The following is a 15526-nucleotide window of genomic DNA, read 5'->3' as shown; positions in this document are numbered from 1 at the left end:
TTGGGCTTCGGAGTGAAACCATCACAGGAATCTTTCATCACAAGCCAGAGTTTAATCCAGGTCAGTTCAACTCCTATTGTCAACAGGCAAAAAACCCACTTTCTATCCATCAGTGTGCGAGCAAATCTTTAGTATTGTCTAGGCCAGCAGAATACTCTACATCCTTACTAGTACTGTATCTAAATTTAGTAACATACACCTGCAGTAAGCCTTATTTCAGGGATGGAGAGCCTGTGGTTCCCCAGATATTGTCAGAATCCAGCTCTCAGCATCACTGGCCGTGCTGGGTGGGGCTACTGGGAGTTGGAGTCCAACATCATCTGGTGGGGGCCGCACAGGTTCCCCTTAGCTGAACCGATACATCTAGGATTCAGTATTGGTTAGTTCAGCAGGTTCATTGGTTCACAATGCTATTAAAATGTGTTTGGACGGCCAAACTGCATGACTTGTGGCTGATGTTTCACACCCTTGCCCTCTGCCTACACTCTCCAGTTCCTTATCCATCTCTCCTCATTATAGCACCTTAAAGGGTAAACAATTTCATTAAGGCACATGGACTAGAATGCGCTTCACCAGAGCCATTGTTAAAAAGGCACACAATATTTTCTCGAGCCCTCCACTAAACCAAGGTTAACAAAAGTCTGTGAGTTGCACTCATCCTGCCAAAGCTTCCAAGTCTACACAGATTGACATTGAAATTTGAGGATCTCTTCTTTTCACATTCCTTTTATAATTTGGATAAATCTCAGTTGTTTAATAAAGCTTTGATGGCACTTTGGGCACAATCCAGTCAAAATTCATCATGCCTAAGCACCAATGCTAGCACAAATACAGTGGTACCTCGGGTTAAGTACTTAATTCGTTCCGGAGGTCCATTCTTAACCTGAAGCACCACTTTAGGTAATGGGAACTCCTGCTGTGCCACCGGAGCACGATTTCTGTTCTCATCTTGAAGCAAAGTTCTTAACCCAAGTTACTATTTATGGGTTAGCGGAGTCTGTAACCTGAAGCGTATGTAACCTGAAGCGTATGTGACGCGAGGTACCACTTTATGTGCAACTATTCACAGGGCTTTTTCCCCCTCTGCTGCTGCTGATCCCTTTCTATACATTGTCTTTCCTAATTAAGCATACGTAAAGTTTACTGTATAGATCTACCGATAAATAAATAATGTAAAATAATTGCCCCTAGGATGGGTTCATGAATTTAAGTGTTTCAACAAGCCATCTTTTCAGTGGTGCGTTGTAAAAAAATAATAATACACCATTAAACACTGCTGGGCTTTTCTGTATTACTTCCTTTCCTAATGCTCTATGTCAACAAGATCAAGTTCCAGGAAGCCAAGCAATGAATATGTTCTTTTTGTCACCCTCTTGATACTATCAGCAAGCAATATATGTCAAGGCAAAGAGACTCACTTCCTCGCGGGTTTTAAAGATAATTCTTCCGACGTAGCCTTCTTCTGGGAACCAGCTGTTCAAAAGCTGGACAATCTCTTCCTCAGGACTGAGCACTCTTTGGAATGGTGGCTTCCTGTACTCATTTCTTTCTTTAGATATAAAGCATTTCTCCTCCATCAAAAAATAGTCTGTGGGATACTGTCCAATACCTTTTGTAGTCGCCAAAATCTAAGCAAAAACATGTTAATAATTAGAATGGCAGAAGTTACATGTTCAGTAAGCTGATTGTGTTGACAACAAAAACCCCTTTATGATCAATTTATCTTGTGTACAAAATATGCTTTTGCTGTATTGCTAGCCATTGAAAATGTCTTTCCTGGGGCAATGTACTATCTGGGTAGCTGACTATTTCAGCAGAGGCAACTGCTGTTTAATCTTATTTCTGTCCAGCTTGGCTTGCCAGACAGTTTATTCAAATTCCCAAGACAGTAGAGCATTTTCCCACTGCTGGAAAACAGCCTCCGCTGAGATAATCAGCTGGAGGTTTTTCCACTCATGAACTTAGCCCTTTTAACTTTCCTTCTGCATTTCAATGATGTTTGAGAAAAAGACATTATGCAGAAAAGCCTGGCCCCTATGACAAGGGCAACCAGCTTGGCCCATCGTTCAGAAAGCAGCCCCCTTCCTCCTTAATAGACAGATTTCTAATACAGAACATGCTGTCCAAGCAAAACCTCATAATAATAACAGCAAAAGCTTTTTGACTGTCAGTGCAATTCACTTTCAGCCTGTGCTTGTGGGATCTGGATCATTCTGTACCTGAAATGCTTTAGCTCCACTGTTTCAGCATTACAAATGTTTTTGGCAACCAACAAGCCTCTTTGCCTGCAAAGCTCCAGTAACTAAGGAAGTTAGGATAGGATCTGTCTTTGTCAGTAAGCTTTTGCATGTCTCCATATCAGTAAATTGGGCTTAGTTATTTTGGGGCTTAGGCTGCCCAAATCCAACAGAAATCTTAGGGAGCGAGTTACACAGCACATGGTTGGTTACTAAGGATTTGAGTCCTGAACATCTCAAAAGTGCAGGCTTACTTGATGCAGAAGCTGAGCTGCTGTGGTTCCTTGCCTGATCGTAAAAAGCGTGAAAGGTTCTGGTCCTGGAACTCCGTGTATAGTGACTCTGTACACTGCAGCCTCTCTCCTCTCTGCAGTACTGAACCGCTGTTTAAAATAAACATGCATCTTTAACACTTATTTACTATTTCATGAGTTAACCAATGCAATAAGTAACAAGTTCATCCACCACAAACATGGCCACAGGATATCTGAAACATTAGGAAGAATAAGAAAGATAGCAAATGGATGCAGAAAACTTTGAACTGAAATAAGTTATGAAAAATGATCACAGATGGCCATTAGCTAGCTTCCTTGTGGTCTAATAGCCTGTCTTCGAATAATATCAATTTAAAGACACAGCCAGGAAAAGCTTGAGGGTAAGCCTCTGCGCCAAGCTTCTGAAACAATGTGCTGGACACAATGTACTACTGAATGGAGAAAGAGTGGGCAAAAGGAAGACCGAGATACACAACAGCTACTTTGATTTTGTCTGTATAAATAAAACAAGCGATGACTCAGTAGCAGTAATAAAAATAAATGAGGATGAACAAAGGACAGAACAGCTAAATAATTAATTCAAATTAGTAGAGCTGAATAAATTTCTCATATCGATAACTCATGGAGAACAGGCAAGGTTCCAGGAAACGGGAGATAAACAAATAGAATTGTCTGCTTAACAGTAAGGGCTAGAGGAAAACAGACAGACCACAGTCATTGGAGTTTCTGTAAGAACTTGTGTCATGATCCAGACAAAGCTATGCTTAACTAAAGCTCATTGATTTCACCATTAGAATAAAAGAATATGCTGAACTCTTCAACTGAACTGAACTTATAAATGCTTTCCTTTGCTAGACTGCATTTCTCACTTCTTTGGCTGAAGAGGAAACATTGGGATTAAACAACACACCTGCTATAGCTAGATTTCAGCCAGGGGTGTTGCAAAGAACATCCTTTTAAGAAAGCGCAGGATATGTGTGTGAACAAGAATATGGTCTTGTAGGCTGGACTAAACCCCATTCAGAAGACGGCTCACCATCATTCTGCCAGTTCAGAGGTACCTTGTAGTGTTCCACAGGTCACAATGTCTGGTCCAGCTCTTTCATGTTTTCATTAACTTACTTGAATTAAAGTGGAGAATGAAGGCGTGTTCCAATCTTGCAGATGTGCAAGTAAGGAAAACCAAAAGAGGATTCAGTGGCATAACAGCTGCAAGGAGTCAAGTAACTTTGGAGCTGTAGCTCCATAAAGGATAGCAACAGTGGTCCAACTGTAGGGGAGGCACTTACAGACCTGGCAGTCTAGGCAACAATTAGTGCAATGCAGTGTGCAGATGGTGGGTCAGTTCACAGAGGGAAGAGATGTCCATTGGGCTCGTGCCATTGCAAAGCTGCATGTGTGTCTTTGCCCATAACTGAGCCCTTAACTATCAAGCAGACATCACAGTGAGTACAACTGTCCAACCTGACAACAGTGGAATCCACTGTTCTTTAAACATAAATTTCAAGTTAAGCTTACAAAGGTTTATTACACTCAACAGAATAAATAAATATGAAGCCTAAAGCTGAATATAAATACAGTGGTACCTCGGGTTAAGTACTTAATTAGTTCCGGAGGTCCGTTCTTAACCTGAAACTGTTCTTAACCTGAAGCACCACTTTAGCTAATGGGGCCTCCTGCTGCCGCCGCGCCGCCGGAGCACGATTTCTGTTCTCATCCTAAAGCAAAGTTCTTAACCTGAAGCACTATTTCTGGGTTAGTGGAGTGTGTAACCTGAAGCGTATGTAACCTGAAGCGTATGTAACTCGAGGTACCACTGTATAACTGAAAAAAGGGGTGGCTGTACAGCTCTGGTTCCCCCACCATTGTTCCTGAACTGATCATTGCATCACAGAATTGTAGAGCTAGAGGGTATTCCCAGGAGGAGGAGTTTCCTCTGTGACTGACATTGAACCAGGCCCTCTCGAAAACAAGGAGGGGCTTCCTGACTGACGTAAAGACTGGCCAGGCAGACCACTGTAAATCCAGCTTCTGCTCCAAGCCATAAGAACAGAAGGGAGCATGGGGGTGAGAAATGCAGCAAGTTCATTTCCATATCTTGTGGGTTTTGGACTTGCTTATCTGAATGATATCCTGCATTAAGATCTATTCCTATGCTTATACTATAGCTGTACAATTATATTCAGCTCCTATGCTGCTGTCATCCTTCTGAAGAAGCACAGTACAGGTAGCATGTTGATTTATTCTGATAGCTTTTGCTCAAATCGCTGCAACATTATTGACCATTCAAAGACGCATGGAAATTCAGCACTGTAGTCTGATTTACATGGATGCTGTCCCTCAGGAGATACTGCCCCCCCCCCCACCAGAGCATTCTCATTTCTCACAATGCAGGAACCAAAGGCATCCTTTCTCTTCCTGGAAGAATCTTGTACATTGACCAGGAGAGCATGCTGACAAATCTATTAGAAATAAATTACCAAAGAAGCAGGCACCATGTTTCCAGAAGGATTCTCTTCCATTCTTCGGCTGTTAATAAACAAACTCGAGATTTCTAGTGCTTCATTGTGCAGGCTTCGTAGCTGCAGATGCCTGTATCCTTAAACAAGATAGTAACACAAAATTGGGAGGTGGGAGAATAAGCCAGTCAAATAGACTACATGTTCATAGGTTACGTACGTTGCAGAGACAAATGTAACAGTAGCCACTTAACTGTCCCTGAAGTGCAAGGATGCTTGTCATTTCCTCTTTCATAAAATATCTATTGGCTAAACTCCAGAGAAGCTCTGCGAGTAGACAAGGGCTTGTGAGTGCATCCCAGGTCATTGCGCTATTTTGTTTTGAAACACAGCTCCCCAAGCCACATGGAGGGCTACTGTAGCAGTTCCTGTGAGAACTCAAGTAGCATATAGGAGCCTGCTTGCTGGAATGTACTATCAACCTGCTCAAAACATGCTGTATTAGGTGGGCGAAAAACTGAAATATATTAACACAGGTCTTCTGGTCTAATAAAAATTCTTTTGAGTGATTTACCTTCAAAAGACATTTGCCCCCTTACGTTACAGAAGCACCAAGGTATTTCAAATGGCCATTGCAATCGACGCTGCTTCACTGAAAGTTTTGAGATGGATACCAGCTTATATACATATTTATTTGGACATGCTAAAACTTGCCTAAAGATGGCACAAATATTGTAGACACCTGCCTGTGCTGTAGAGGGTCCACTTGCACAAAGGTCTGGTGAAAGATGACAAGCGGCAGCTGTTAGGATATTTTGGAACTAATTGCCTGTTAGCTAAGATTTCAACATACACTTCCTGAGGTTCAGCATGTTCTGTCTATACACATACACCAACAGGTGTAATACCAGAAAAGACTGGAGTTTGAGAAGTCCATTCACAAACACACCGTGTCCCTCCTAAAACACTAGTGCTGAAGGTCTCTTTTTTAAACAATACATTTCTGCTGAAGCAGGGGTGTGGGGGTGGGTTCATTTCCTTAACCACCTGTTCCATCTGTTAGAACCTCAGGGCAGCGCACACAAATAATAGTTAAAACAGTACATTTAATAAAAGTAATTTACAACCTCAATCAGTGCTTTCTCATCTTAGAGCAGTAAAACATAGCGCTAGTGTATCTGACCTAGAAACAATTAGGCTCTCCTGAAGGTCTGAGTTAAGGTATGTGTCTTGAGACTTACAGAAACACATTGGAAAACCATAATATATCCTGGCACCTCTTTCTGAGGTGTAGGCAATTATTAAGAAAACAAAACCCAACATAATTTTTTAAACATCATACATTAAGATGCTTAGAAAGTTGAGTTAATTTTTAATCTGTTTTAGTATTTTTACTTTTGTATGTTTTAAAGTACTGGCTATGATTCCCCCCCCCCCTCATTTTCTTGTTTTGTCCTTTTGTAAACTGCTTTGAAGGTTGTTTTTTTTACAATCAACCCATATATAAATTTTATGAAATAAATGATTTAAATAAGAGTCAGTTTTAGCAAGTTGTGCATGCATGCAGCCAAAGCAGCCCCTGCTTCACCCCTCCCTCCCTAAAGCGAGGAAACAAAACACGAGAGCAGCAGGGTAAGCATTATATATGATCCAGCACTTGTTGGGTTGCTTCTATCAAACAACTATGAACTATGAGCAGGATACCAAGAAGAAACCTGGGCTTCTGACTGTGGTTTGCTTGCAGAAAAAACAAACCACACACATTGGTTTGCACATAAGCAAGTCACTCAGTGGTTTGTTTCCCTGCTGCAGGAAGGGAGGAGCAAAGGAGGGAGTGCTGCAGTTAACAGTTACTCAGATGGTGCACACACTAATTTTCCTAACCACAATGTGTGGTCAGCCCTACATGCAAAAACGTTTGTTGTGTATCACAGCCCTAAGTACTCAGCAGCTCCGTCTGGGCCCTGCATACAAACTTCAATTTACCTCTTTTTAAAGCCTTCAGCGGAATGATTCTTTGAGCCATCACAGCTGAAGAATTGTTTTCAACAACTGCAAAACGAAGGAAGACTAGGTCTTCAAAGTGAATCCGGAAAAGGAACTGTTCATTCCACATGGGGTTGAGAGTATTGCGATGAATGGGCTTAGTGCGGAAATGGCAGCTATCCAGCGGAATCCCAAGCACATCCACTTCAATGCAGGGGCTTCCTGTGCTGTTGCTAGGACAAACATTCTGTCCAGACACAATCTGAAAAACAAAGGCCCAGAATGAAAACAGGGTGGTTGTTGTTTTAATCAACTCTTTCAGACTGAAGAGTGCTTCTGCTTTAAAGAACAAATTAAAAACTGGTTTCAGAAGTAACAATAAGTAGTAATATACATAACTAAAACTGAAATGGCAGTCTTGTAATTGCTACTTGCTTATTCTTATGCAGAACAGCAGCTGCTTCTGGGCAAGGACCCAAGTGGAAAACTGCCACACTCTTTGAGGCCAGATGTCCCCCACCCAGCATCAAATCCAAAAATATGCGTCTAAAAACTGACATGCACTTTCTGTGCTGCATCAAGTTGATAGTTTTGTAATAACTGATGATTGTCTCCTTCCCTCTCCTTGGTCCCACATTTAATTGTAGCTATCTTACTAGCAATACCAGTAATAAAAATGAGAAGGCACATATTAAACAAAATTATGTCATGTATAGAGTTAACTGGTTGTGTTAGGCTTATTAAAAGATTAATATGAGTTTTCACTTACTGTCAGTGAATAAATAGCTGGCTCCATATTGTCCAAATCCCGTTCTAAAGGGCAAAAGTGTTGATACATTGGACAGTTCTTATCCCACAAAACAGGTGGCTTCATAACATACCCACAGCCACCATTTGCTTCAAACATTGCTGCATTTAGGTGAAGAGGGAGATCTATAGGTAAAGCATTCAAAGTGTTAACATTGCTAAGACTTGAATGTAAGATAATTTTTAAAAGAACATGGTGATTTCAAAGCATGCCGTTTCATTCTGGGCATGTACAGTTGGCTTCGATTAATTGCCAAAAGGCAATGGTAAAACTGAAAAACTAACTAATCAAACTATAAGAGCTTTGAAGAAATAGAAATAGTTCACAAAAACAGATTACTATGCAGTTAAGGGCTCTTTCACACAATTAGGTTTTTCACAATAACATCAAGCAAAACCATGGCTTAGTGAAAGCATGCAAGCATTCCCAAAAAGGAGATTGCTGCTGCTGCATTCCTCCACCAGTCCTGCTGCTGCTGTGAGCTAAGCAGAGGTTTGGCTTAACATGTCATCTGAATTTGGGCTCCTGGTTTGTCTCCTTCAGGCAAACCACAAGCTGCAAACCCATTGGTAGCAGCACATGGTTTGTCCGAGGCAAGACAAAATACAAGTCCAGTTTTGGATAACACACGAAGCCAAACCATGGCTTAGCTCACAGCAGCAAGAGGACTGAGGAAGGAATGCAGTAGGCACATTCTGTTCTCTGGGCACTCACAAACAAAGGTGTTTGCACTAAGCCACATTTGGCCTAGTGTTATGGGTGAACCAGCTTATTATCACTCACATGGCTGGCCAAGAAGCTGCAGTGATACACAGTATAGATATGACAGTATCTAAAACCAGCAATGGCCGCTCCAAAATCTAGAAACATCAGTCCTGTATACCTGAAGGGAGCATCTCCACCCCCATCATTTAGCCTGGACACTGAGGTCCAGCTCCAAGGGCCTTCTGGCGGTTCCCTCATTGCGAGAAGTGAGGTTACAGGGAACCAGACAGAGGGCCTTCTCGGTAGTGGCGCCTGCCCTGTGGAACGCCCTCCTATCAGATGTCAAGGAAATAAGCAGCTATCTTATCTTTAAAAGACATCTGAAGGCAGCCCTGTTTAGGGAAGTTTTTAATATTTAATGCTGCATTGTTTTTAACACTCTATTGGGAGCCGCCCAAAGTGGCTGGGGAAACTCAGCCAGATGGGCGGGGTATAAATAATAAATTATTATTATTTGTTTGGGGTTACAGAATGACGTGTGCATTTGTGTGGATGCATGTGGCATTGTTTGAAGCCACCATTATTTCTGCGAAACTTGAGTACCTCCAATGTATATTCATTTTACATCTATAAAAACGCCAAGCAAGGAAATGCAAGATACAACCAAAAAGGGAATGGTTTTCTTGTAATGTTTCAAGCGCACATATGTTTTTAAGGAATGAGTGTGCCCCTACCATCCGTTTGGTAGTTGAGTGCCACCAGCTGTACCCCATGTAACCAGAACAGAAGGGGATGAGGATTGGATGAGTCAATGCGAGTAGCGGCCGGGTATGTCCTCAGCAGCTGGCAGGTGGTATGTTGTATCAGCTTCTGAGAATATCGCCTGCACAAGCGCTTGGCAGCATTTTCATTCAAAGAGGAGATATGGTAACACCTAGGTGTCCTTATTATAGAACTGAGAGAAGTTGTTGGGCTAAGAGCAGGTGAAAAGGGCTCTTCCCAGATCTGCCTTGCGCTATCAAAGGCACCTAAAAAAACAAATACAAATACAAGTTACAGGTGCACATTCTGGTAACACCACCTAGTCTTCCCCTCATCCCCAAGAAGAATATACTAATAGGAAACAAATGCATGCATGGCCACAATAGTAAGGAAATCTTATGCATCACCAGAACTCTAAAGACTTCTCTGCAGGGAATTCTGTTCCTCAGAGGAAAACCCAGTTTAAAAACAAGAGCTATGGCTTCATAATTTGGAAATACTGCAGATGAATCTTCAAATAAACTACAACAGGAGGTCTAGTTTTCTTCTCTGTGACTTAACTTAGGGGGGGAGGAAATTTCTTCCATTCCTATATATTGGTAACAGTAATGAGGTAAGCAGTAGTAGAAGATAACTACCATGCTCCTAACAACATGATCTGAAGGAATAGTGCAGCAACCTTGTGGAAGCTAAGCAGGTCTGGAGGCAAGATTTTCTGAAAACCCTATATAAGCTGCCCAGAGTTCAATGATGGAAGGAAGGTGTAATATAAACCTAATAATTTAAAATAAACTTGCACAGGCATGCTCAAAAAATTAAAGCAGTGCAATAATGAACGAATCTCAGTGCAGGCACAGAATTCAGACAGATGTGAAGTTGCAAATTTCTGAACCGTGGATTAGAAATTTGGAGTGGGCTGCGGGATTGTGTACTTCCTATTCCACTCTTACCTCCTACCTAGAGCAAATATACCACTCTGTTTGCCTTAAACAAGGTCAATGTTAACAAGGTCCTCCCACTTAATTTGTAATGGATTTGAAAAATGTGGTAGGTGTTAGTGTAGACATGATGACTCCATTGTCTGGAGTGAGAGAAACTACAAGCCTGGATTTTAACAGCATGCAAAGCCAAACCATGGCTTCACTAGCAGCAGCAGCAGCAACTGGACTATAGGAGGAGCATTTCTCGGGGAGTCTGCATGCTTGTGTGTTCATGCTAGGCCATGGTTTGGCTTAGCATTATATGCAAATGGAGACAATGTAAAAGAGGAATTCAGACTAGAAGAAATGGAGGAGAGAATGCAGGAGTCCAGAGTTCACAGCACACTACCAGTTTTTTCATCTTGGATAGGGGATTGGTAGAGTTATGACTGCACCACGCTTTTCATATAAAACATTAGCTTCTTTCTTTGGCAATTGAAATCTTTTCATTTTACCATTCCCTTTCTGAAAAGTTGAGGGGGGGGGGAAACACCTTAAAGGTGAAGAAGGGCAACATCTATCTTGCTTTTCTATTGACATCTCAGAACTAAATGGAGAATATCACTCCCCTTTTCTCAGAAATCACAACTGAAATGGCTAAATTCACAGAAAAGCTCGGAGACAATGATAATGAGAAATTTAAAAAAGAATGGGAAACATTTATTGTATATGTACAAAAATACTGTAAACAAGTAGAAACATTGGCAGGCTTTTATTAAACATTTGCAAGCAGTTAAAAATGAGATAAAGAAAGGAAATTTGAATTGAGATATTAAGGTTTGGTGGTAATCAGTTAAATATTGATAAAATAATGAGAATAAGAGGTTTAATTATAATTATGCAGAAAATGTATACATTCAATGAACCAGAAAAGGAAATGGAGGGAAGTCAGGAGAAGCTCCAAAAAGAAAGAGATGATGTTTATATATTGAAAAAAGTGTCTTATGTTTATGTTTATATTTATATTTTTGTGTGTGTGCGTTTGTTTCTGTTATCTTTTTCAAGAAGAATAATTGTTGAAGTTAAAACTGTAAAATCAATAAAAAATTACTTACAAAAAGAAAAAAAAAAGAAAAATGGTTTGCCAATTAGTTAAATGTAAATTACATTTAAATGATTACATTTATATTTCTTGCAATTCAACCCTGTCCCAACAGTTTATTACTTTACAGTCGGTCTTTTATTTACAATGAGGTCATTGTAACTAGTTGCACTGCTAATGGAAAATCATTTCAAACCCTGAGTGCTGCATGTGCAGAGCAATGCGTTTGATCTTTAACTAGTAGGTCTGCTATATGTGTTGGATTACACAGTCAGTCCCTGTGATTGGTAAAGGAAGATGCTGACTTTACCTTTTCCAGATGCTTTGGCAAGCATCGCTGGCTCCCCTGGGCTCAGCCTTCCAGGATTGTTGCCAAAAATGGACTTCCTGCTCTTTCTTTCCTTTCCTCTGCTAGAGCCAGATGGATTTAGAGTTGACAGACCTAATTCCATACAAAATCAAATAAATGGACTGAAAAACACAAGCGAGTGGGCATGATCCCCCCCCTTTAAAAAACCCAGTTTATTATGAAAGCTTTATAATCTAATGCTAATGTCTTACGCAGGAAAACGCTAGTTTGTACTGCACATGTAGACAAGACAACATATAAAATCGTACACCAATGTTCCAGTATGGATGTCTCTCAAAGGCATGTGAGCTTCAATGCACATACTTTGAAGAGCGTTCTCATTCCCTTCTGTTTGCAAGCTGAAAAATTATGTTTGTGTATGAACCGCCTTGCTTGTTTCTTGGAGCAACACAGGAATCTTGATTAGGGCAAGAGAACACTGGGGCTTGGATCCTAACTTCCAAGAGTTTGACTTGTGGAAATGGACTTTCTCATTCCCCTCCTCCCTTGCGGACCTTCTACAATAGAACTGCATACAGCAAGGGGAGGCAGCAGGAGGAAGGGCGAATTGCTGAAAACTTTGCATGATGGGAAAAGCCTTCCCACTCACAGGGGTATCTTTGGACCCAAGTGTATATGAACAGCAATTGTGTCAGATTGATTTCTGAAACAAGACGACAGGTGACCTTGGGCTTTCATCCCCACCACGCCGTATGCAAGTAACCCTGCCCATGGAACTGCAACTGTGAAACAGGCTGTACACAAATACAGTCAGCAGCAATACCAATTTATCAATATACTTCTGTTGGGATCAACTTCTCCAATGAAAAGAAAATGGACAAAAACGCATTACAGTAGGGAAAAAATTGCTGCTTATAAGCCTTATGCAGCATTTCACTGTAACACAGCAGCTAAATAATGGAGTATTTCATTCCTCCACAATGGCGAAGCTGCATGCTCCAGCACCGGGGGCAGAGAGCAGGCGGGGGCGTGGCATGCCACCCGAGGGGGCATGGCATGCTGCCTATCCTGGGGTGTGGCTGGCATCCTGGGGGCGTGGCATGCGTCCTGGGGGCGTGGCATGCGTCCTGGGGGCGTGGTACCCAGCGCAGTTGGGGTGTGCGCAGCGCATATCTGGGGGCAGCAGCCATGATGGTACCCTCCTCCCTGATGGTGCCAGGGGCGGTGTGCTCCCCCCCACCAGTGTTCCTCCATACAACAAAATCAAGACATGTCTGTTCTACCTATAGTGGTACCTCTAGTTACGAACTTAATTCATTCCAGAGGTCCGTTCTTAACCTGAAACTGTTCTTAACTAGAGGTGTTCTTTCGTTAATGGGGGCCTCTTGCTGCTGCTACGCCAATTTCCGTTCTCTTCCTGGGGCAAAGTTCTCAACTCGAGGTAACTCTTCCAGGTTAGCAGAGTTTGTAACCTGAAACGTTTGTAATCTGAGACATTTGTAACTCGAGGTACTACTGTATTTCTCTAGTACTAGTGCAAATCAATCCTTCCTTCTTGCCTTGGATTTTTCCTATAACCAGTCAACTGTAGTTTGGTTGGTTCTCTACACATTGTCTATACTTGCTCCATTCCAATTTACTGTTTGTGCTCCTGTCCCAATGTAACTCACTCTTTCGGTTCCCTAATTAGACTGTAGCCCGACCTGCACAGATATGATTAGGGGGGGGTGTAAGAGATAAATGGAGATAAATGGAGTTTGATTTCCCACAGGCCATTCCTTATTCCTATCAAGACACCTCTTTTGGGAGAAAACACTCAGAATCAAAGCTAGTTCTCAGCTGCCATAAAATGGGAAGCTAGAACCCAGGTTTTTTTCCTTTGTCATAGCTTGTTTCGGAACAGGTAATAATTAAGGCCAATGTAACTTACCAGGAAATTTCACAGCTTGGCAATAGATGACAAGATCTGACAATTCTGGTGCTATTTGTCTGCTTTCTTTTTTATTTTGAGAAAGATAAAATTCTTCCCCTAATTCCATGTCATAAACCTATATATCGTCAAGTGAAAAAAGAAAGGATTTCATCATATTTAATATTGCAGTCTAATCATGAGCAATGTCACTTATATGGTAGAACACTGTTAATTTACATTTATCGATGTCCCCAATCTTTTAACATTTCTTCTTCCCCACATTCAGCCACCACCCCTTCCTCTAAATCTACTTTCCACAGGCCAGCAGAGAAAGATTAGGAACACTACTGCCTCTAACCTCTTAGCAGCCGGAGACAGGATGAAATTACCTTAGTGGAACAGGACAATCTGCCTGATCCTACAGTTCCCTTCTCACATGCTATACCTCCCTTTCCACCAGCCTCGTGAATTACATGTACTTTCCCCATTGCAGCAACTAAATATTGCTACACAAACATATACCCTAAATCTAAAAACAAAACAGAAACGACTAAGCTCACTTGACTGAAATAAATTCAAAAATATTTAACAGCAGTATTCCCATCTTGCCTAAATATATATATACAACAGGGCAGTGTTGTGCAGTGCAGCACGCTCACAGAAAACAGGACATCTCAGCGTGAAGTCAAACCATCTGGCTTAAATGGTGAGTTTATTCTGGCAGACAAACCACAGTACTATTCTAATTCTCCCCTGGAAAAAGGTTCTGCTAGTTCCAACATTCTCTCTCTCTCTCTCTCTCTCTCTCTCTCTGTGTGTGTGTGTGTGTGTATATATATATATATATATATATATATATATATATGGTCTCTATGGTAGAATTCATAGACTTCAACAACATCCACTAAACTGTATTCTAAATACTATTGTACAGGAAAATGCAGCTAATTTTGTGGGTTTTATGAAAGACATGCATGCAGTGGAGAAGCCTTGCAGCCTGAAAATGCACAGTATTTAAAAAATACATGGCATTATAAATAGCCTTGCAATCACCCACATTACTTTTAAAAATTAAACAAAGGTCCAAAGTGAAGACACGGAAGAAGGCAAGGTAGCTTTAGCCCATTTATCAACACAGCTCTTTCCAGGAGAATGAAGGCACTCTCGCTCTTTGTTCCCCCCTCCTCTTAGTGCATTCTGTAGCTGTTCTTTGCAGAAGATCTGGTTTGCAGCTGCAGGTCCATCTAAATCACATGACTTCTCCCAAAGAATCCTGGGAATTGTAGTCTTCTCCTTACAGAGCTACAGTTCCTAGCACACTTAACAAACTATGCTTCCCAGGATTCGGGGTGGGGGAGAACCATATGCTTTAAATTCAGCTCAGCCTAGTGTTCTATACACATTATGATCAAAATATCACATGTTATCATGCCAGTGGAAAACAGCTGACTTGTAAGGAGAGGGGTTTCACAGGCTGAGATCATAGAAATGTTGTAAAACACGGCAACGGTGCCTCAATGGATAAAACACTAAACAGACTGGGGGAAACAGCAGCTTAAGATGCAAGCAAAGCCAGTCCCGCTATGAGCTTTCCTAGGCAAGAATCTACTTCGTCATACATATGAAGTAAATTGGGAAGGTAATAAATACGCTGAGCAAAGTGAAGGCCAAGTGGTATTTGACAAAGTGAGACTGAAAAACTTTTGTTAGGAAGGCAAAGGAACTCTTGAAAACCAGGGAAAGTGTCCAATACTCAACCTAAAGAAAATCTACATCTGTTGAGCCATCAAAACACTATTAAAAGAACAGCTGGACATCAAATGAGGTACACTTTATTTCTGAGGTGAGATAACCACCCTTATTTAAACTATGAGGTATCTTTTATGAAGCAAGAGAGGGAAAACTTCAGAGGTGCACAAGAAACACTCAATGGTGCAAACTTGTCTCCTCAGAAGTATGTTCCATGGGGCTTAGCAGGTACAGCTTTGCAGTCTGAAACATTCTTTTTTCCTCAGGGGCAATAGAAGGCACACTAGACATGAAGGAAGTA

General features: G+C 41.3%; 1 protein-coding gene across 8 annotated transcripts in view; it reads right to left on the bottom strand.

Annotated features, from left to right (window-relative positions):
- PLCE1 (phospholipase C epsilon 1) overlaps positions 1–15526 on the bottom strand; it is a 127673-nt gene that overhangs the window by 5990 nt on the left and 106157 nt on the right. For all 8 annotated transcript variants that reach the window (XM_083443655.1, XM_083443654.1, XM_083443651.1 and 5 more), the window contains 8 exons: positions 13495–13612; positions 11565–11696; positions 9205–9498; positions 7727–7890; positions 6958–7219; positions 4993–5111; positions 2492–2620; positions 1419–1628 (listed from right to left, as the gene is read on the bottom strand). In XM_083443655.1, the coding sequence (XP_083299781.1) occupies positions 1419–1628; positions 2492–2620; positions 4993–5111; positions 6958–7219; positions 7727–7890; positions 9205–9498; positions 11565–11696; positions 13495–13612 (1428 nt within the window). The remainder of the gene's footprint in view (positions 1–1418; positions 1629–2491; positions 2621–4992; positions 5112–6957; positions 7220–7726; positions 7891–9204; positions 9499–11564; positions 11697–13494; positions 13613–15526) is intronic.

This window comes from Podarcis tiliguerta (genome assembly GCF_965153285.1).
Source record: "Podarcis tiliguerta genome assembly, chromosome: 5".
Classification (NCBI taxonomy): Eukaryota; Metazoa; Chordata; class Lepidosauria; order Squamata; family Lacertidae; genus Podarcis; species Podarcis tiliguerta.
This window is presented reverse-complemented; position numbering and strand designations above follow the sequence as displayed.